We start from the raw sequence: 22,244 nt of genomic DNA on the forward strand, positions 1-22,244 counted from the left end.
TTTGAGAGCAGATACAGAAAGCATCAAGATATTCAACAGTGTGTGGGGCACTGTTTAGGCTTGACATCTATAATTTATGGTTGTGATCTACAGACACATCTCAGCCTGGTATTACTCACATAAATATTCTTCATATCTGCCACCTGGCACCTTACAGTGTAGAACTCCTCAGCTGTCTGACTGACATGCTCACAGTCCTAAATCACAGCAGTGGAAGAGGAAAGCAATGAAATAACTGTTTGGACAAGTTAGGAAAAAATAGGCTTTAAAAGCTAAGGCCAGAGAAGGAACACTTACCAAAGAAACAACATTGTTTGTGATAACACCTCCAAACAAACTTTTCACTGTATTTTTCTGTGAATGAATTAATAAATTCTGTCAAGGAATTTTGAGCAAATCTGTAAGTTTTCAAGCTCCCTTTTGCTCCCTCTTAATAACTCACCAGTTCTGGAGACATTTCTTCTATTTTTGTGATCAGGTCAGTGAAGAATTCAGTCATATCCTTCTGCTCCCCAGTGTTCAGGGGCTGCTTATCCATGGTATAGGTTTTACAGAAAGGTCTTGGGTTGTATGCCTTACATTCACTTTCCTTGAGGTAAAAGATATCAAGCAAAACCAAATCAACACAAATCCTTTTTATTTGAAGTTACACAGACATATCTGTTTAAAAAAGAACATGTTTTATACACAATATCTCCACATGCTTATTAACACAGTTGTTTAAGTTCTAAATGCTCCTACAAAATGCAAACCAATTTTTAACTGATTGATGATTCTTATTATATTATTAAAATATCATTGGGAGAAAAGTGTAAAATAACACTTAATAAATATAAAAATGAATCATTAAAATAAAACTCCTTGACTGAAGATGTGACACATCCAGTTGCTGCAGATCTTTTCAGATACAAAATACAAGGAATATCAGCTTGTATTTATGTATTTCTGGACACTGCTGACTTAAATCTTATCAAGGGCTCAATCCTCATTCAGACTCCTCTATGTTACCAGCTAGTTCCCAACTGGATGTGTTTAGCCAGAGAAAAGAATTTGCAGTATAAAGCAATTCTTTAGAATCCCTTTTCCACTGCCTTGCACACTGGGAATGCACAGCAATGTACAGCACAAGGAACTTTGTGGCAAACAATACATACAGACTTTTAAGGATGTGTAGCAAGACAGTACTTCCTGTAAATACTGCCTGGTTTGGAATAGTCTTTCTTCAAGATGTAAAGAATAGTAAATCTCTGGATGATTTATGTTCCTATATTATTTTCTGCTTATGTAAATACCTGGATTTAATTTTTTCTATGATTCATGGCAGGCATTACACGTCAAAATTCCTTCCCCCTACTTGTCTTCAAAGTGGTTACGAATTTCTTACACAAATGTCACTGTCAAGCTCTCCTCAGTTGTCTTTTTTCATTATTTCAGACTTGTTTCACTATTTTTCCAGCAGTGAACACCTGTGAACTGCCTTTATTATGTTTGATTCTGGAATCCCAAATTTTAGCTGCTTTTTAATACTTCATTTCAACAGAATAATCTTTCAAATACCCTCTTTCATACCTACCATTAAGTATGTAAACATTTTCTGGAGTTCTAGGAGAGTGGTCTTGTGTTTCATATCTTCTGAATACTGAAAGAAATGAATAAAAGAAGACTTTATCTTTTTGCTTATAACTTCCCAAAACCAGACATTAAAAAGATGTAACAACCAAATAAAAAACCCAACCACTTTATTACAGGCAATTAAGAAAAATGATTGTGTACAAGAACACAGAGTCTACCATCTTAAACTTATATTTTTTAGACTTATTTTTAAGTCTAAAATGAAAACCTAATTAAACCTAATATTTCTCACATTATATATGTGAGGGACCAAAATGAAGCTTTCTCTTTACAAGAAATAACAAAGTAATAATATTGTATTTCTAGAAGTTAACTAATGTATAGTAATTTACAGGACCTGCTGTACTTCTGGTGGCACAAGATATATATTTTGGGATTTTATGAACGTTCAAGAAGAATGACATTTGTTTTAAGAAAATGACAAACTGGGAGTTGAGAAACAACAGCCAATTCACACAAACCCAAACTGGAATGGATCCAGATGAGAGCAAGAGAAAAAGGAATTTGAGGACATGTTTTATTTCAATGCCACCTTAAGAAAATATCACGTTACAACCATATTCAAGAGAAAACCTCTTCACTTTAGACACCATCCATCCACCCAAGGAACACAGGAGCCCCACAGGTACCTTTGCAGTGAAAATTGCTTGTCTGGCCTCTGGAATCATGTAGAGCTGCTGGATGGTGGAGGCCAAGTAACACGTTGCTCCAAGATTAGTTAAACCCACAAACCGACACTCGGCACGAACGTCATCGTGTGGCCAATAATCCCATTTGTAGGGGGCATGGGAAGCTGGAACAACACAAGCAGGAAAACAAAAATCAATTCAAAGTGCAATTTACATAAATATAAATGCAATTTTATGAAAGCTTTATGTTCACACTAATAAAAATGTCTGGTTCTGCACTGTACATTTACAGGCACGAGCCAGACCGTGCCTGATCTTTAGGAAAATGCACTGTAGGAACTTCAGGAAAATCACTTTCTGCTGGAAGGATCTGCTGTGTTTTCCAAAGCACATCAAGAAGTGAATCAGATTGAAAAGGACATTTGCTTTTCCTGTAAGTGTCCTATTCCTCTGTATTTCCCACCAGGCACAGCAATGCATTCCTTACACGGGCAGGCACCAGACAAGCTCGACAAGTCTGACAGACTCTGTTAATAAGCCAAGAAACCAGAAAATGGGAATGTTCTCCTCATCTGCCAGTCAAGAAGATCGGAACCAGACTAGATAAACCATTTGTAAGTGATTAGTGCTGCTCCCAGACACTGTCAGGCTTCTCCTTCCAGCATCCCACCCAGGAGAATGGAGGGGGGAATTAATTGTTTGAGCTGCAGAGGCAACTCATGACACAAGCACTAAATGAGAGGAACCAACCCAGTGTCCAAAGGAATTCACTGGAGTTTTATCTTCCTTAGTATGCCACAAGTTGGACACAAAAGCTTGCAATGCTCCAGCTTTGCTATTCATCCCCAAAGATACCATTCTCCATAAACAGTGTGTCCCACAAATAATTCAGAACCTCTACTGAAGTGCATGTTCAGATAGAGAAAAAAGAATTTCCAAAAAAGCAGACTGGATTTATGGTACAATCCATAAAAGCTGTGTGGGTTCAAGATCGAAATTTTAAATCCTTAATTATTCTGTCATAGATTAAAGGCTCCTTAAGGATTCTTCTCAATTTATACCACCAGAGAGAAATTCAGGAAACTCTTTGGCATCCTCTCAGCAGATTCTCACTCCTGCAGAGACCAGACCCACAAGATGTTCTGTTGCACAACAAAGAATAGTTGTGCCCTTCATTTTGGCGTTGGCATCAAAGCAACCATTAGCCCTGAAGCTTCAAGGAGGGAAGGAAAGAGTTTTAAATTCTCCTGTTTCAACAAATCTCAGCAGTGTGACCTCAGGTTACCTGCTTCCACGGGCTGGTTGGCCAGTTGGAACAAAGCTCCCCTCCGTGTTTAACCTCCTGGAGAAGGTCATTAGCAAGGCAGAATAACACAAGATTCCCTCCCTGAACGGCAATCCCTAAATTACAACATCCTAATTCACCCTTTCTGATGTGAGGGCTCAGCCTCCATCACTCTGCTCAGAGCTCATCAAGCTGTAAGTGCAGAGAAATCACTGGAGTTCTTTGTACTCCGTGAGAACAGCTGGGAGCATCTTCCACCTCCTTCAATCCAGCAAACAGCATCCAGAAATTTGACATGGAATTTCTCAGCAAGATCCTGTTTTCTCCACCCTGGCATTTTTTAAAGTGTCTGCCTTCATTTGCATAATAGAAGTTTTCCTCCTTCCATATGGATCTTAACTAGAAAGGTAAATTTGAGGCTCATTTCTGTCTATCTTCTTTATTCTTCACTGTTGTTATAGAAACCAGCCTTTTCTCAGGAAGAGACGGGGAAACTTGAAACCAAACTTGCAATATTCATGTTCTATTTTAAGCAAAGTAAAGCTGACTCTTTCCTCTTCGAATGACTGTGATTTTTCTCTATATTCCACCTTGTGATGATGTTTTTGCTCCAACCATAACACACCACACAGGATCTTAAGTTTCCCTGGAAGCAAAGCAGCTGCTTCTTGTTTCCCTCCTTTGACCTGAATGATTTTATTAGTCTTTAAAGAAAGTGAAACTCCAAAACACTGCAAGAAATTTTATGAACAACTGAGGGGACTAAATCCAATCCTCAGTAATATCAGAGCCTGCATGAACTCCCAGTTAATAAAATATGTTAAAATCCGAAGACAGGATGGAAATTTATAATATTTTCTTTAATGTTTCTCCTAAGGAGAATGGAGAGACAGGCCTAAGACTAAGATTTTTTAAGACAAGGATTACAGAGATAAGCAAAGTGGAAAAATCCAGTTTTAAGACTCTTTGGATCACAGCAATGGAATAACAAGCCTTTAAAGAAATGAGGTATCACAAGTGCTGTGTTGGTTCCTCGTCACAAAGAGAGAACAGCTCTCTGCCAGTTGTAATAAAACTAACATCCCTGCAATGAGATATTCTGGATATGGAGCAGGAGCACAGAGCAGATGGTTCTGGAGAACTCAGGAAGGAGTAAACAATCTAGAGAAGAGATTAGGAAGAAGGTAACAACTGTGGTAAATGTTAAAGAAAACTTCAGCACTGAGGAATTAGTGGGATTTGGAGGAAAATACTAATTGTAAAAAATGAATGACTGCACTGGAGAGATATAACAACCTCAGATAATGTGCCCACAGCAAACAGAAATATCCAGTATTTTCACTAAATATATTCTTCATAATATTTCCTCATCTGTCAGTCAAGAAGATGGGAACCAGACTAGACAAACCATTTGTAAGTGATTAGTGCTGCTCACTAAGTGTCCTGTGACACTTTGGAAGGTCCCAGGCATTTGAAAACAGAACATAAAACATTATTAAGGTCAAATTTACCTTTTGCTTCCCATATTGTAAGGCACTAAATCAATTCCACAGATACATTACAAATCCTCAGGTTACAAGGATTTAACCTGGGCACGTGAAAGGAAACCTGGCAAGCTAAAAACTCACAATGAGAATTTGCAAAACAAAGATAAAATATTAAATAACTTCAGATTTTGGTCATTTCCATGTTATACATGGAACTGTGGTTCCAAAGACACAATAAGCATGGAAGCCAAGAGGCAGAACAAAATTGTATTAGTTCTGTGTGCTGGGTAAAGGGACTCTGAAAACATGACAGTGCTGCTCAGAGCTAAAACATCTACCTCAGTGTTGTTTATGTACTTTTAGGTATAAATATACCATGTTTCTTCATGTTAATAAGGGAAAACAGAAACTAAAATCCAGCACAAGTTGAAGAAACATGTAAAATCCGCTCCAACAGTGCTGTCCTTGTGTTGGTGTCATTTAACAGGGCCACCTTAAGGTATAAATTTATACCTTAAATAACCCACAGTTAAGAACAGAACTGATAATTATACACAGGATTAAATCCCCTGCTTGTCTAGGTGAGCAAAAGATGCCAAGACCTGCTCTGTGCCACTGCCCTGAGTGACGGGGGACATGAAATGCAGTTCAGGAGCAGTGGCCACACAACCCTGCCCAGCTGGAGTGAGGGAAGGTCCTTACACTGCATGTGCTGGGCCATGACCCAGTTGTGGAGCAGCCTGTAGTTCTCCACGGAGCCCTTCACCATTTCCACCAGCAGGTCATAGGCAGCAGCCCTGGAGGAGTGGGATTTGCACTTGGGCTGCTGCCTGTCCTTCAGGCTGGGCAGCAGGAACAGCAGATTGAAGATGTCCCTCAGGAATTCCTGTGAAACAGGGAAATAGGCACATTTAGCAGCTTTGAAGGTATTCTTAAAACATAAATCATATATTTACAAGCTTCTAGTCTAAAGACCTTCTAGACCTCTATCATACAGAACTTTCCAACCTGAATACAAGTTCTGAATTACCAATTCCAACAACTTATTCCACACAAAGTGCACTGTAACCATATTACAGCCTAAAGAGAAACATGTCCATTGAAAAAGAATGACAAGTTATCCTTGATTTATTTAATAAATTTAATTTGATAATCTAATTTGACATACCAGACATATGTATTTTTAGCAACTTTAAGACTAGTCTTTCCCATGGACAAACAGCACATAACCTTAATCTCTACTTACTGGAGTTCCATGGATCACTAATTAATCTAACAAAACATACCATGTGTACTTTTGGTATATTTTGTACTGTTTCATGTTTGGAAGATTAACTGAGTTATAAAATGTAAAAAGCATAGCTGTACCAAGTCAAGTTGCCTTTGGGTAATAAATACATATTACTGTTATTTATCTTTACCATCCCAGATAATACACCAAAAAAATGAGATGGATTTGTCTAAACATCAGCACCTTCTTTCTATGTAGATAATGAAAATAAAGACAAAAGTAAAATATCAAAAGGATAATAAAAAAAAGGGCCAGAATTCTTCCCCCATTTGTAGAACACAAGCTAAAAATCCAGCTATTACATCTCATTCTACAATTTCTATACTGATATTGAAAAAACAAATGTTCGTCCTGAATTTCCCCATTCAGGTACATTCGGTTAAAAACCCATTTAATGCTGTAAAATCTAACTAAATTATAAATATTGTAAGAAATGGCCTTCTGCAGAGTACACAACAAAATCACCATAAAACTCCTTGTTCCAGTGTGCAGGGAAACCCCTACAACCTTAATACAGTGCAGAGTAAGATGGGCAGTGATCAGGTATAAAACACAAAATGTCACCTGCGAAGTTGGAAAATATTTGCTCAACAACAATTTTGTTTACTTAGTCAGAGAAGGAATCTGTAGTGAAGAAAAGGCCCAGCAAAGCATGGATTTGCCAGTGGATTTTCCTGGATAGTTTTTCACCAGCCTTTGCTCAGAGGGAAGCATCTGGTTTCACAATCCTGTTCTACTGCACTGGACACAACACAAAACTCTTCCCTACTGCACTTTCTACTGTGTGTTCTTAACTGTACACAGAATTCTTCTTATACTTTCTATATATCCAAGTTACATTAATCTGACCTTTCCACACCTCTACTATTTTAATTTCTCCATTCTCCTCCACACTGCACTCTGTGAACTGAATTCTTACTCTGATTTAATCTGCCAGATCTCCACACTTAATATACACTTATTCCAGGAGAATTAGAGCAGCAGCCTTTTAAAATGCTCAGTGATGCCACTTTATGTCAGGTAGTGCACCATATGGACACTATTAAAACTTTTGGATAATCAAATTACCTTCAGGGACATTTAACAAAGTAAACAGAGAGGATACAAACACCATAATTGGACACAGGGCCCTACTTTTGTGCTGAAACCTCACTGAAGGCCCAATAATAAGCTCAGTATGCTCTACAGAAAAAAACATCAGTTTAAAATCAGCTTTTACCCCACAGAATTTTATTTTTTGTCTTTAGACAAACATGAAGCAGAATTTGTTAGCAACCTCCCCTCCCACTCTGCCATCTTACATGAAGAACATACTAGAAACAAAATACACTTTCAGCTATTGAGCTCTGCAAACAAAATGTCGTAAAAAAGGTGAAATGAAGAGTGTGTAGCAACAAAAGATGACACCATTTTGATCTCTTAGTGGCCTTTTCTTACCTGGCCTTCCCGAGAAAATTTAAAGGGTGGTTTGTGCTTAATAACACTCGTTGCAAGACGGAGCAGCCCCGTGAGCCCATCGTCTTCTATGTTCCCATCCTGATGGTCAAGGATTTCTCTGCTGCACAGGCACACAGGGAGAGAAAAACTGTCACCACTCTGCCCCACCAACAATAAATACAATGCAAATTCCACGTGAAATCACTGGAGCAAAGCTCACCTCCGAATGCAGTCAGCAAGGTGTCTCGCTAGTGCATCTAAATCAAGTAGTGTTGTCTGATTAAAAATAAAGAAAATGGAATATAAATGGAGAATAATCACATACCCCATCAGCTACAGTGTATAAGCCTAGCCTGAAACTGTGGTTATGCTTTTGGATGAAATTTTGTTATTGAACACAGCAAAACAGGGACAATTAAAACTCATTTTCAAACATGCTCTGATTTCTAACCTGTGCTAAGTGACTGTGAACTGTATTTTTTAGCTCTTTCAGCTTGATTAGCTCCTCCTTTTTAGCACTGGAATTATCAACAGTGAATCTCACAGAAAATTACAGTCCTGACATGTGTGTGACCTTCAACTAAGTTCTTTGTGCATCACAACCATTCCCCGTTCTTGACTCTATAGGTTCATTATCTGAAGCTTCCAAGAGCTCCTAAACACACATCAGAGTAGGGAAAGGTGGGAGATGGGAAAGATCCAAGACCTGTTCACAGTAGTTCATTGTATCTTAAGTAAAAACATCTCACACTGAAGAAAAAGTGGCCTGAAACCCCAAATTTAAAGAAGCAATTTAAACACAAAGCAAACCCACCTGACTTGCATCTTTGACATGGATGTTATCAATCAGTTTGCACAGCAGCCAAAAATATTCCTTACAGCCTGGTCTCAGCACTGTTTCTTCCTCATAATCCTCTATCTGTGAAAAGAAATTGCTTTTGTTCTGAAGCACATCAGACCAAATAACTGGATTACAAAACCACACTGAATCCAGGAACTGCTACAAGAATATTACTTTCTTCAAGCCTCTATCTAAGGTAAGTACAACAGATCTTACAACAGTAACAGTGTGTGCTCTATTTTTCTTTTGCAATACTTATTAATTTTCTTGGAATTTTCCTGAAATCTGTTAAAAATTTGTAGAATACTGCTGACCTGATCCTACCCACTGCAAACTGCAAAAATATTCAGTGTTAGACCGGACAAAACACGAGAAACTCTGGCTGATTTCAACATTAGGCACAACTCTAATTTTAATCCCTTTTGATAATGAGAAAAAATACTGTGAAATTGTAATTTCTTAAATTCTTACCCTAATGGGTTTCAGAGCTTGAGCATCAGGGAGAAATTTTAACAATGTTGATGCAGCCAGGAGGAGAAAGGACCTATTGATGGAGTCTCCCCCATCCAGCCCAGACAGAGACAACTTGTACAACCCATTGCAGGACTCGTGGCGAACTGCAGTCTGGGGGAAAATGAACAAAATTAAAGGATTACACACATTATTTGGAGTATTTCTCCTTTTACTGGCTTTTCTTTCATAGGTACACAAGTTCTTCTCATCATATCTATCAGGTTATCAAGGCAGAACATGCCTTTCTAAAAGGAGGTGTTCCAAATAATGTACATTAAAGTTACTTACAGAAAAATGCAAAAGATACAATCCTCATTTATAAAGATTTGTCTGTGCCCCGTGTCTATAATGTACTTTAAATGTATTTTAAATGTATTTTAAAGATTGCAGCCAGGGACTAAAATAGAAAATACCACATCTGGGCAAATAACATGTGGAATTAGACTTACTCATTCCTAACTACATGGTTCATTTGTTTAATTTCACTAGAAGAATTATTTTATTAAGAAAAATAGCCTAACTCTAATCCAGCTTTGGAAGTTTGCACTCTCTCATTTCCAGGGATTTTAAATGGAGTCAGCATGGAAGCTTTTCCTCTGCTTGAGTAATAAAGCAATAATAAATAATAAAGCAAAAGATAAGAATTATCAAATTATCACATCCTGTGGTAATTCATTTGGCACCATTAAGCAGTCATTAGTAAATACATCAATTTTGTAGTGTGAATATCTTGATGCATTTTCCAAGCTTTGACTACATGAGAAAAAAATTACTTAAAGTCAGGCAAAGATTTGTTTATGACAAAGATTTTTGTGTCAATTCTTGTTCACCTCATTTTGTGCTTCTGAGCCCAGCAAAATAAGTAATATTAAAAATATATTAATAATGTAAAAAATAAAATGGGGGGAGTTACATTTACACTCATCTATGTTAGGTGGTATCACCCAGAAATTTCAACAAATTACAATGAAAAAATGACCTTCCAACAGGGCCTCTCCTCTGCCATACCTCTGGGATGAGAAGGGTGAGTTTCTTGAGCCAGTCCTGCAAGTGGTCACTGTCAGCCAGACTGGATTTCACCAGGGAACAGCAGTGGGCCCAGCTCACCAGGAGCCACATGGAATAATGAGTGACTGGAAGAAAAAGGAGATAAATGCCACTGCAATCAACAGAACAGGTGAAGAGTTGCATCGTTCCAGCACACAGGACATTTCTTTCATACTAAGGTGCAAGACTAAATCCTTTTTGGCACATAAGGTATGACCTAAATGTAGGTTTTTACCAATATGCTTATTAAATACTGACCACTGCACTGCTGATGACCAATAAATTAAATATTATCAATTCAGGGCACAATCCTCTCCTGCACTTCTACTTCTTAACCAGTGAAATCAGGCAGTGAGTTGATGCTTCATGTCTTAACATGAACATTTCCTGGATTATCACACTTTTATAGCATTCTAATGGTAGCAATAAATCAAAACCATAAGTTGTTCTCATCAGTAGTTTTCCCTACTGTTAGTTCATGACATGTTTTGCAGCACTAACCTTCATGCCTTGATCTGTGATCAGACTGAGCTTTCAACACCCTGAACGGGAAGAAGACAAAGCCATTTGAACTTTATCACAGAACAGATCAACACTTAAAAATACAAGTACACACAAATAACAACACAGTAACTCCTAAGTAACCTTGAGGAAAACTACACTTTCAATCTTAAAAGGAAAACTGAACTGTTAATCTTAAAAGGATTCATTTCTGGTAGTATTCAAAACTAGTAACAATAATAGAACTACAAAAATCTTCAAGTCACCCCCTTAAAGATTTACTGGCTACAAGATTAACAGGTAAGAAAAATTACCCACAACCCCTTTATTTTATCCAAAAAAAGAGTGCTAAGAACTGACTCATATAGAAGAAATCTTGTATTCTTCATAAAGAAACCACACTTTGAACAAACAGCTTAAGTATTTCTATTTACTTACATTTTTATTAATTGCAATAAAAGGTTATATACTTAAAATTACTCCTGCAAATTATTCAGCTAGACGTCAAAGTCAGGCACACTTGCAGACTTGACTGGAAATGCTCTGAATGTCCTCATTGATTTTATAAAAATATGGTAAAACACATTATCCATGACTTGGATTAAAGTAATTCTAGAACAGCAATGTAGCAGAACCCTGAGCTCCCCAGATCAGTCTGGCTGTCACCACCCAGTCTTACACAGAATTGCTTTTCTCAGGACAAAAAGGCAGCAGGACCAAAACCTCTGACAGGTAAAATTTTGCCTTCAGTACCTGCACACTCACTAAAACAATAATTCCAGCAGGAATGGCAAAAATAAGTCAAAAGCAGCAGACGACTGAGCAGCACAAAACTGAATTTATTTTAATTTCTCCTTTCCACCGCCTTGCAATTGAGAATGCTGATTGCTCTGGAGAGAAGAAAATCAATCATTTTGGCAGGAGAATTTCTGAGAGCACGTCACAGACAGTTCATTGCTCCATTCCTTATGCCCTGAGCATGGAATTCTCCCACTCCTATACAAGGGCGGGACAAGCACGGGAGGTGACTAAGAAAAGCAAGTCTACTCCTAGAGACTTTAAATTTCTGATCAATTCACGGGGAATACAAGTGAAAGAGCTCTTTTTATCTAAAGCAGGGCTGACAATGTGCACACTTGATTAGCTTTAGTACAAAAATAAGAAGATAATTGTACCTAGGTGCCAAGTTGTCATATGTATAAGCAACTGACATCAGTCGCTGAATCAAACTGGTTCCCTGGACAAGTACAAGAAACACCTTTAAAAATTGAAGTCAAAAGAAAAAAAAAAAACAAAAAAACAAGTTAATATAACAACAAGCTTTTTTTTTTAATCTGTTTTTTTTTTTTTTTTAATTATACACAGCGTGTGAATCTAAAAACAAACCCACCTGTGTAGAGGGAGGAAGAGCCAAAGAGAAATCACAGCATCTCCACAGTTAATTTACTGGTTTTATTAAAGCCCATCTAAAATCTTGTGTTTCATTGACTAGGTCTAGATGCTAAAATTTCATGCTGTTCCTCTAAGAAAGACAATTCAACTGAACAGAAAAATCAACCATTTATTCAATCCTTTTAGTAAAAACACTGGTTTTTTTTTTAAAGCATAAACTCCTCACTTTCTTGTAAAAATCTTAGGCTTGAGATGAGGTTGGACACATAAATTTTGCCCATCTCAGTGATCAACACATTTTATTGAGTCCACGTTCACTTAAATTATTCATCTTTAGAGATCCTGACAGGCTACCCCAAATTTTAAAATCCAACCCTGAAGAAAATCTTAAAACACTTAAATATCAACCCCACTGCCATGAGAAATATGAATCAACTGACAGTTAAAAATTTAGAACCAGCTACAGAAACCAACAGCACCAATGCTAAAAAAATTAATCCATTTGATAATTTCCCTGTCTGACAGTAGTTTTGGTGATGCAGGGATTTGTTTGGTCAAAAATGGCTAATACTTATAGAACAGTTAAAGTCTTTCCACGTGGAACAATGACAAATGGGAAGTTTGGCTCCAGCTCCAAGTTCACATCTACACTTCCTGGAATCACAGCTGCTCCTGTGCCCAAGAAAATCTATTTACAGGGAATGTATATCTCTGATGCCAAAATATTACATATGCTTGGGCTGCTTTAGGAAATCAGCATGCAGGAATCTGGCAGGAAGGTTTATGGGTCACCACACACTCACTCTGATATCCCTGGTAAAGTAAGTTATTTTAGGGTTTCCTAAAGGAATCTAAAGTGGATTTAGAGAGGATGGGGACAGCTCATGTTATAACAGGTTATCATAAAAGAGGACTAATCAATTTAGAAAACAAAACCTAAAAATTAGGGACAAAGCCCTGGAATTCTGAGTTCCCAATTCATGTGCTCACCAGTGACCAAAAACCCCTTTGGCTGCCCAGGTTTAAGGCAACGAAAGTACTTTTTAGAGGAGAACGAGCAGGATATCAATTAATATTAGTCACTTTTCCACTACATTATTTTATTTATCCACACAGCAAAGGACTTTTGCTGAAGCTCACGAGGTCTGGGCCTCTCTCACCTCTGTCAGACGAGGGATGTGAAGGCCCTTCACGTGGTCACTCGTGGTCTTCCTGGACTTGCCCGGCCACGTTCTCTTCCTGTGACTCTCTGCCACCCCAGACCAGGCAAACACATCATGGTAAGCCAAGTCCAGGTCTGAAGGATCCACTGCAAACTGGCAGATGAGCTTCAGTAAGCAGGCAAGGCAGTCCAGCTGCCACTGGGAAGGAGAAGTAAAAGGAATTTTCATTTGTGAGGGATTTATTGGGCAAATAATTCGGTGCCCGCTGAAATGCTCGGAAAAAAAGCTTAAGCAAGGTATAAACTTGTAGTTAGCTCAAACTAATAACAGAATAATAATGAAAAGGATATATAATAACCATTAATAATCATGTTCATTACTGAAAAGTGTCTTTATTACACCACAGCCACAGTGCTAAATGTCTGCAAGGCAAAATGGTATTTCTTGGCCTCTCCAGAAGGAAAGATAATTAACAGATCACAGCTTTTAACACTGACTACAGTAAACAAGCTTCCAAATAACAATCTGCCCTAAGAAAAGCAGAATAAAAAGGCAAAAATACTCTGCTCTTGCTTGGCTACTTCTGACTTCTTAAACAGTATTATCAATGCAGTTGTAATCACTGTAAGACAGAACCCAGTTTTTTTTCCTCTAGATTCCATGACTTACAATTTTATGTTCTACAATTTTAAGAAGGGAGAAAAAAAACAACCCCAAGAAACCAAAACAAAACACATAGAAAAATACAAAGGGTGCTTTTAAAATGTAAAAAACCCCAAAGGATGCTTTTAAAATGTAAAAAACCCCAGAAGTATAATTTACTTTTTAAAGTCAACTCTTCCAGAAATATAAAATATTCAAGAAAACGATGCAACAGCAGAGACTCTGGTGGTACAATTACAGAATTATCTATTTCATTTACAACAGAGAAGTAAATGTAACAAAGGTTCAAAGTAATAAAAGTCTTTACAAATGGCAATTATGTTATTCTGGAGGAAAAGGGTGAATGAGCACCTACCACAGTCCATGATTCCTGTTCTTTAGGCTCTAAGATTCCAGAATTGAAAATTTCCAGTAACTGTTGGAGCCCTCCAGCAGCAACAAACTGTAAGGATATTATGGAACCAAAGTGAGAAAAAGCAGATACAAAAATATCACTAAGTTCATTTATATACCCATCTAAGCTTTATAGATTAATAAACAAATGATAAACTATTCAGCTGGATATTTTATAAAAACAATTAAATGGTTGTACATGACTATGACAAATTTACAGGCCTGATAACTCAGAAAAACTTTGAAATGACATGCCTAAATTTGAGATCCAAAACTCTAAGATAGATAATGTTTGAAATGGGTTTTCATCTTATGTTTTCCTCAAGAAACTGTATCACAGAATAACACAGAAGAATCAAACCTTGCAGCTCCACGTGTTTTTACTATTTTCTATTTGATCTTCACTTGAATCATCTGAGTCTGGGTAAAGATCACTGTAACTTCCCTAAAGATAAAGAACAACAATTAAATGTAAAACCAGAACTAAAATACTATAAAATAACTCATCAATAGATGTTTTGGTTCTGAGAAACACAAATATTCTGTGCAAGAAACTCACTGTAGATTCACGTCTTATTCTCCTGTTGGGCTTTCCCAAAGCTTCAATGATTTCCAGGGCATACAGAAGTTTATGGGCACTTTTTATCCTCAAAAGATCCTTCCAGCTAAAGCCATCATTACCCTTAGAAGATAAAAAAAAAGAGAGAAAACAATTAAAACAATTACATGTAATGCTCATCTATCTAAAAAATGCAGGCAGAGGGTTTTTCATGTGATTTCAAAGGAGAGGAAGGCAAATGTGATAATCTTAAAGTATAACTTCCACCCATTTGTGCATGAAGAGCTGTAGTATCTAAAATCTGTTAGTATGTGATTTCAACCAAGAAAGCAAAGAGGCTTCCAATGAAACCAAGCTGGGAATTTAGAGAAGAGAGTACAAAAGTAACACTATCACAACAGTTCGTGTTAGAGCAAAGCTGCAGATCAAGAAACTGCTTTTTTGATTCAAGCCAAAAAAAAAATCATAAAAACAAACTTTGGGGGCTAAACTGACATCTCTGGTTAGCTTAATTTTATAAGAATTATTAGGTTTGTTTACTAGGTTTACTTGTGTCCTGGCACACTTAACATATTTACTATTTAACACTCCTAATTGGGGCAAATTCAGCTAAAACACCAGATGCTAAAACATCCATGGATAACAAAGATAAACATGTCAAATTTTGTTCACCTGCTCATCTGAAATGTTCTGGAATGCCTGCAACATATTAGGGCACGTTGGTAGGAGCATTAACAGTTCCCAGACACGCCTGGATAAGTTTTCAGCGTGGAGATGGAGCTCTTCACACCTTGCACTCTGACAAACCACACAACAACCATTGGCATGGTGAACTTCTTTGAGAAAATAACATTTCAAAGGCCACAAATGTATTTATTCTCAATTAAGAAGCTGTTTCCTATCTAAGTCCATAACCAGAACATGATAGTCCAAGACTCACTGAACCTGTAAGAAACTAAGTTACATGCATGTCACGTATTCTGAAATATCTGAGTGCAAATAAAACTTAAAAATAAACTACTGGTTCAAATATACTATATGGCATTTAATTTCCCACAAGCTAATGATGGGACATAAGACAAAGTCTGAGTTTTTGCAATGGAACCTTTGCAAACCTTTCTTCGAGCCAATTCTCATTATGAGTCACCACGTCCACTTAAATAATCAATATTCTTTCTTAAGAACTACTTTTTTATAACTTTTTTATAGCTTATACAATATTTAGAACATTTAAAATGTATCAGGACAATACTGTTAGGAAAATCAGAAAAACCATAATGTGAAATGGGAATATACAGACAACAAAACAACTGGGAGTACACAAGAAGTCTGGATAGGAAAAGCAGATCCAATTAAATAAGACTTCAAGGTAATTATTCTAATAAAATCACTCTGAATTACCTCACTATCTTCCATAGCCACTTCTCCAGAAGGAGGCTTAAAAGAGGCAAGCATCTCTAACAAATCAAAAAGGGTGGTGAGATGAGGTTCTTGCAGGAGCAAAAGCATTGGAATGTTGTCCTTCTGAGGGGGAGGGAGGCAGGACGCCGGGAGCTGAACACCTTCGCCTTTCCGTTCTCTCCTGGGGGCACCCAGGGATACAAACACCATCTGGGACACAGGGAAACAACAAGGAGCAAAGAGGCAATTTTAAGATAAGCCATGGAACGTTTTCTAAAGGATCATAATTAAAAACTTCAAGATAAATCGGTATCTCGTCGTCAAGTCTTTCCTTCGCGGCATTTTCAGCAGCTGCCATGATGAAATTTGAGTTTGCTTTCACTGGAGGCATTCGGGGGTAGCTGCACTCCCTGTTATCACCCCACAGATGGCTCACACCCAGCCCTATATATATTTACACAAAACCAGTATCCCAGTGACTGCAATCTCTGGACCAGCAGTACCTGCATGTCCTTAAACCCCAATTCATGAAGCGTTTTTTCATCGTAGTCAGTTGTCAGCTCGTGCCCAGATGAAATCATTCTCACAGGTCCCATGAGGCCACCTAGGAGAAAAGCTTATTTCAGTGACATTCTGGAATAAACCATTTTGGTATTTTTAACAGTACATCCTTCAGCAGCAAATGACAGGAGGCAAAACCTTAATGGAACTTCCTTAGGAAAACTACTTATTACATTAAACCAAATTTACTTGCACGTATTCAGAAATAACCTTTTCAGTAACGGGTCAGCCAATCTTGTGGTGAAAAGTGTTCACAAAACAGATTTAAACATGCCATATTTTGTAGTAAATTACACCGTGCCACAGAAGGGTAATGGAAAATCACTGTGATCATCAACAAACCCCCTCTGTACCACACACCTCTGATAAAGTCAAAGGCAAGGAAGCAATGATTATTCCTACTTAAAAGTCAGTTGGAACCAAAGATTTCATGCACCCAGAAAAGAAAAACTAAGAACATCCTTGAGAGAACTCCCAACACCGAACAAGAAATCTGAATAATGACATGAATAGGAATTTAATTTCATTTGGTGCAGACAATCCAGTCTCTGTTCTTACAAGCACTTTTCCCAGCACTACCACACGTTTCTAAAATGCCAGTGACAACAAAAATTAAATCCTCTGCTATGTGGTGATAGTTGGTGGAAAATAAAACAGTTTCTTCACTGAAACAGCTTCTCGTGAGTGGTTGGAAAAGGATTTTGCAAAGAAGGTAATTAAAGTGTCCAAAATTCTGTCTGGTTTACTGCCAGTGTGCCTCATTAAAATATGTTTTTTAAAAGTTGTTAAACTATGACAAGGAAGTCTGATTCATGTTTACACTTCAAATAGCAGCAGTGTTGGAAAAAGATGTTCGTGGATAGTTTCTCTGGATAATTTGCATTACATGTAAACTACAGTGAGAAAGAAAGAAAACACTGAGGAGAAGACAATTCAAAGAACATTCTGAACAGCAATAACTGATAAGAATTATTATATCAATCAATATTATCAATGAGATTTATAAAATGCCCTCCTCCTAAAAGATAAAAAGCAGGAATTTTCACTCACTCACAGACACACTAAGAGGGAACAACAACAAGATGCATATTCACTATACTAAGCAAGCAGTGAACCATCTGAGGAGCAAGGTGACATTCCAAATTAGGAGAGTCAAAGCAGGATGAATGATCAGTTTTCCTAAAGGATGACCATAAATTAAAAAGCAACTGCAGGTGTAAGGAAAATTCTACACCTGACTGGAATACATGTAGGCAGGGTATAAATTATTAAGCTAAATTATGGCTTCATATTCTGAATTGATAGCAGAGCCAGAAGTGTATAAATTGGATGAAATACAGACTCAGATATATAAAAATATAGAACTTTATCAAGTTCTGAGCTACAGAATCTCCAAATTACAGAAAATAATTTAATTAATTAAAACAACAAGGAGAAAAATAATGTGGGGGGAATCTATTGAAATGTAGAGCTTGGACAGGTTTAAAAGAGTTCTATGTTTTCTTTGCTATTTCAAATAAAAGGGAGTGCTTAAGAAACAACACTATTAAATAGAAGAGAGGGTGATGTTAACCAGAACTGCAGAGAAAAATAAATCCTAATTCTGCCTTATTTAGGATATCTGGGGGAGAAAAAGACCACATTTAAGTTCTTGCAAGGGCAAAATCTCCGAGTAGGAGTCTCCAGCTTACCAGGGAATTCCCCTTTGCGGGAGCTCTGGCCGAATTCCTGGAGCTGAGCCTGCTGATTGATCTGCTCCTTCTGCAGGTTTTCATACCAATGGGTCACCTCAGCTCTCAGATCAGCCACCTGATCACTGGGATACATTTCTATTGTCATCTGGAAGAGAACATGTGGTTTATTTTTCCAAGTGCACAGGGGAATTCCCCAAGTTTCACAGGGCAGGCTGGAAAAAGGGCTTTTCCTCACCTTGTCGGGAAGCCCCGCTGGCTGACACACAATTCTCAGAGGGAGGGACTGTTTGTCACTCAGGGCTTTCAGGTGACTGCTGATCCCAGTGCCTTCAATCTGCCACTGCCTCAGGTGATATGCAAACCTTCAACAGGGAAAAACATGGAAGAAGTATTTTTGTCACACGTATTGAACACAATTGTTTGATAAACAATGAGAGGAGAGACGAAACTTGCAGGTTTGGGGTTTTTTTTCTTCAAAATAAGAGGAAGTTATTTACATTTTTGTTACTTTTCAAATAAAACTAAAATAACTTTAAACAAATTTCTTTGGTGAGGGACAGGGAAACATGAACCACAGCCACACATTTACACAAGACAGGGCCAACTCTGGTAACTGTTTGAACCTTCTATATTACACCTTTTACAATTATCTGCTATGTCTTTACACAAAGAAACTATTCTTTACATCAATAACAACTCATAACTCATTCATCATTATGGTAAGAGGAACAGAAATAAATTCTGCATCCAAATGTATCAACAGAGCTTTTTACCTCCTCCTAAAAGCCTCCAGGTGTGTCTTCAGCATTAAGAGCCCTCTTTCAATAATGGTCAGACTCGAATGAGGGTCTTGCTCCAGGTTACTCGAAGCAATCATCAGACTCTCCATACACTTGCTAATAAACTCCTGTTCCTTCTCCAGACCAGTTTTACCTAGGAGATCAATTTAAAGTAAACTACAGACACAATTTTGGAACTACATATTTTAATACTGAGAATAAAAAGAAGATAAAGGCAGATATTCTTTACAACATTTGAAACGGAAAACAGAAGTGAGAATGAGAATTCCTACCGTTGATATAATAAGAGTTGATGTACTGGATGGCTGCTCTGCTGACATCCCCTGACTGGGCCCTTAGAGCAATGCCCCAGAACTGGTCCATGCCACACAACTGCTTTGACAAAAGAAAACAGACACAGAAGCAAAACATTGCCTTGTTATTTTACTGGGAGTGATGCTTTTCTCATCTGAGACATTTTATTTGCCTCTTGACTCATTTCTTAAGAATATCTCAGTTTTCCTCTTGATTTTTCCACATCAATTACTATAAAATCCTAAGTTTCACAGAAACATTTTCCAAGTTTGAAGCATGAAGAGAACTGGTTAAAATTCCAAACAGTGAATTTTCAGTTTTAAGAAACTGCAATACTTTTAAATGAAGCCTTAAAATCACAACTATAACTGGTGTTCACTGCAAGAAAAAAAATTGCCTCAAATCACTTCGAAGTATTTTGTATTTTATTTCTGAGACAGTTTCTCTGTATAAAAAGCTACAGCAGAAAAACTTGCAGATCACATCACACAAACTGAGACATATTTTACAACGGATTTCTAGTCAGAATTAAACATGACTAATGGAATGTCAGATCCAGTCTTACCTCAGAGTTTGAGCCCCCATCGTATGCACTCGTAGCCAACCGAGCCAAGTTACACAGATGCTGGAAGAGGTTGAGGCCAGTCATACTTATAGTTTCAGGCTTCAGTTGTGGCATCTGAAGAAAATGAAGGCACTTTAGTATGGAAAAGAAACTCAGTGATGGGAGGGGTATTTATTTCATTAGCACAGAAAAACACCGTTGTTATTACTAATCATACTGGAACACGGATCAATTAGAATTTATTCTTGTAGAAGATCACCCTCTGAATTTTAGATAGAATGCAAAAAAATCTAACATAATTGGCTTAAACAAGCTCTTCACTGCTGATCTGAACTGTAACCAGAAGAAAAATTATTGTAATATTAGCTGCTTAACTTATCAAAGCAGGATAATTTGTTAAAATACATGATGTGACTCATACATGTCCAAAACCAGAAAAAGCCTGTGTAACCTTGAAAAAGAACCAGACTACATTAATTATTGCACAATCCATCCATTTTGCAATGTCACCTCCTGAAAAGGATGGATGGGCCCCCCTTGCAAAAACCTCTAGTGCTATATGTTTGTGTCCTCAGGGGATGGACTGGTGAGATTTAGAGGCCTCTCCCAAAAAGAGTGGCACAGAAACAATTTTAGATACACTAGTGTTGACATGGAATGAAACACTTTTACTGGAATTGTAAGGTGGCAATGAACTCCCAACATACCTTTTCCAAAAAAAGATGCTTGTAAGTCTCCATCCCCATGGCATGCTGGTCTTTACTCCGGACTTGGTTCAAGAACCAGTGTAGTGCGTCGTCGTAACATTCCGAATCTTCCACCAAGCAGTGCCACAAAATGTCCACTTGTTCTAAACTCAACCCTGCAAGCAGGGAAGAATTTGTAACTACTCCTTTATCACATCAAATAGCACCAAATATTCCCACAAAACACAGAAAAATCAGAGTAGTTTTTATCAGGACAACGTGAGCTGGGATCTCGCACCAAGCCCCAGGTTGTGATGCAGTTCACATCCAGACCCCAACTCTCAGCTGGGTATTGGGACTGGGCTGAAAACAGCATTTCTGTAACTATTTCATTGCTTCTGCTTTCAAGAGAACAGTAGGTTTCTTTTCTTTGTGATCTGAACAAGCTACTTTAAAAATAATTGTCACCCCGCATTTGCTCTTGTTGATCAAATAGCTACAATTTCTTTTCTTTTGGCTACAGATATTCTTATTTTTTCCTGTACTTTAATGACCAGAGGGACAAGTCATGCAGTGGATGCACACTTTGACTATCTATAGAATATCCCAAAAAATTCTCTTGTCAACTTCAACTGTCAAAGGTATAAACCAATTTCTGCCAGTATTAAAATATAAAGAATTATTCCTTTTTGGAATACTTCCAAGTCCAAGGAGGAGATCTCTGAGAACAGTATGGCCAGGAACCAAAGCCCATAAAAACACAATGTATTATCTTCATTTAGATATTACTAAATTCCTAATATTTAGAAAAAAATTAATATTTAGAAAAACTGAAGCACAAAGAACATGAAAATTTCTTCTCTCAGAACTGCAACAGAACCTGAATTCCAGTGTTGGTTCTGTGGTTTCATGAAAAAAAATCTTATTTCTTTTGAAACAGAGATTATTTTAAATTGTATGTTTAAAATAACACATAATTGATTATTAAGAACTATTTTTGCCTCACTATGAGGTGTTTCTGAGGTAAAGTAACCCCAAATACTCACGGAAATGATCTGGTGATCCCAGAGTTGAAAACACACACGTCAGGAACTGGAGACGAACCTGAACCTCTGCGCTGTGGCTGTATCTAAATGGAAATTTGGATACAAATCAAAGTTTATTTAATGCTTTATTGCCATAACTTTTTCCCCCACTCATACATGTGCCTCTTAGAAACATAAATGTTTCTTATAAGTTTCCTTCTGAACTTCTAAAGTGCATCATTTTGTCACCTTGCAGGATCTACATTATTTTTCCCTAACTTGTAAAATGCAGATATTTCTACACTGAATTTCTGATTCCAGTTGACACATATCTTCATAAAAATATTTTCATAACTTTATTTCTATTTATATGGTCAAAGGAGCA

At 37.4% G+C, this 22,244-nt stretch overlaps 1 protein-coding gene across 10 annotated transcripts in view; it reads right to left on the reverse strand.

Annotated features, from left to right (window-relative positions):
* Positions 1–22,244, reverse strand: part of USP34 (ubiquitin specific peptidase 34) — a 147,118-nt gene that overhangs the window by 28,306 nt on the left and 96,568 nt on the right. For 6 of the 10 annotated variants that reach the window (XM_051792973.1, XM_051792968.1, XM_051792971.1 and 3 more), the window contains 27 exons: positions 21,881–21,963; positions 20,856–21,010; positions 20,149–20,262; positions 19,562–19,664; positions 19,263–19,422; positions 18,725–18,851; positions 18,487–18,634; positions 16,738–16,838; positions 16,235–16,444; positions 15,506–15,631; positions 14,834–14,956; positions 14,636–14,719; positions 14,237–14,323; positions 13,216–13,416; positions 11,839–11,921; positions 10,664–10,704; positions 10,124–10,248; positions 9,074–9,226; positions 8,576–8,680; positions 7,982–8,037; positions 7,762–7,882; positions 5,736–5,919; positions 2,262–2,425; positions 1,574–1,639; positions 443–589; positions 298–354; positions 120–197 (listed from right to left, as the gene is read on the reverse strand). In XM_051792973.1, the coding sequence (XP_051648933.1) occupies positions 120–197; positions 298–354; positions 443–589; positions 1,574–1,639; positions 2,262–2,425; positions 5,736–5,919; positions 7,762–7,882; positions 7,982–8,037; positions 8,576–8,680; positions 9,074–9,226; positions 10,124–10,248; positions 10,664–10,704; positions 11,839–11,921; positions 13,216–13,416; positions 14,237–14,323; positions 14,636–14,719; positions 14,834–14,956; positions 15,506–15,631; positions 16,235–16,444; positions 16,738–16,838; positions 18,487–18,634; positions 18,725–18,851; positions 19,263–19,422; positions 19,562–19,664; positions 20,149–20,262; positions 20,856–21,010; positions 21,881–21,963 (3,202 nt within the window). The remainder of the gene's footprint in view (positions 1–119; positions 198–297; positions 355–442; positions 590–1,573; positions 1,640–2,261; positions 2,426–5,735; positions 5,920–7,761; positions 7,883–7,981; positions 8,038–8,575; positions 8,681–9,073; positions 9,227–10,123; positions 10,249–10,663; positions 10,705–11,838; positions 11,922–13,215; positions 13,417–14,236; positions 14,324–14,635; positions 14,720–14,833; positions 14,957–15,505; positions 15,632–16,234; positions 16,445–16,737; positions 16,839–18,486; positions 18,635–18,724; positions 18,852–19,262; positions 19,423–19,561; positions 19,665–20,148; positions 20,263–20,855; positions 21,011–21,880; positions 21,964–22,244) is intronic. The other 4 variants (XM_051792972.1, XM_051792974.1, XM_051792965.1 and 1 more) reach the window with 2 other exon arrangements.

This window comes from Manacus candei, unplaced genomic scaffold (genome assembly GCF_025592945.1).
Source record: "Manacus candei isolate 608988 ecotype Guabito, Panama unplaced genomic scaffold, ASM2559294v1 h1tg000035l, whole genome shotgun sequence".
NCBI lineage: Eukaryota > Metazoa > Chordata > Aves > Passeriformes > Pipridae > Manacus > Manacus candei.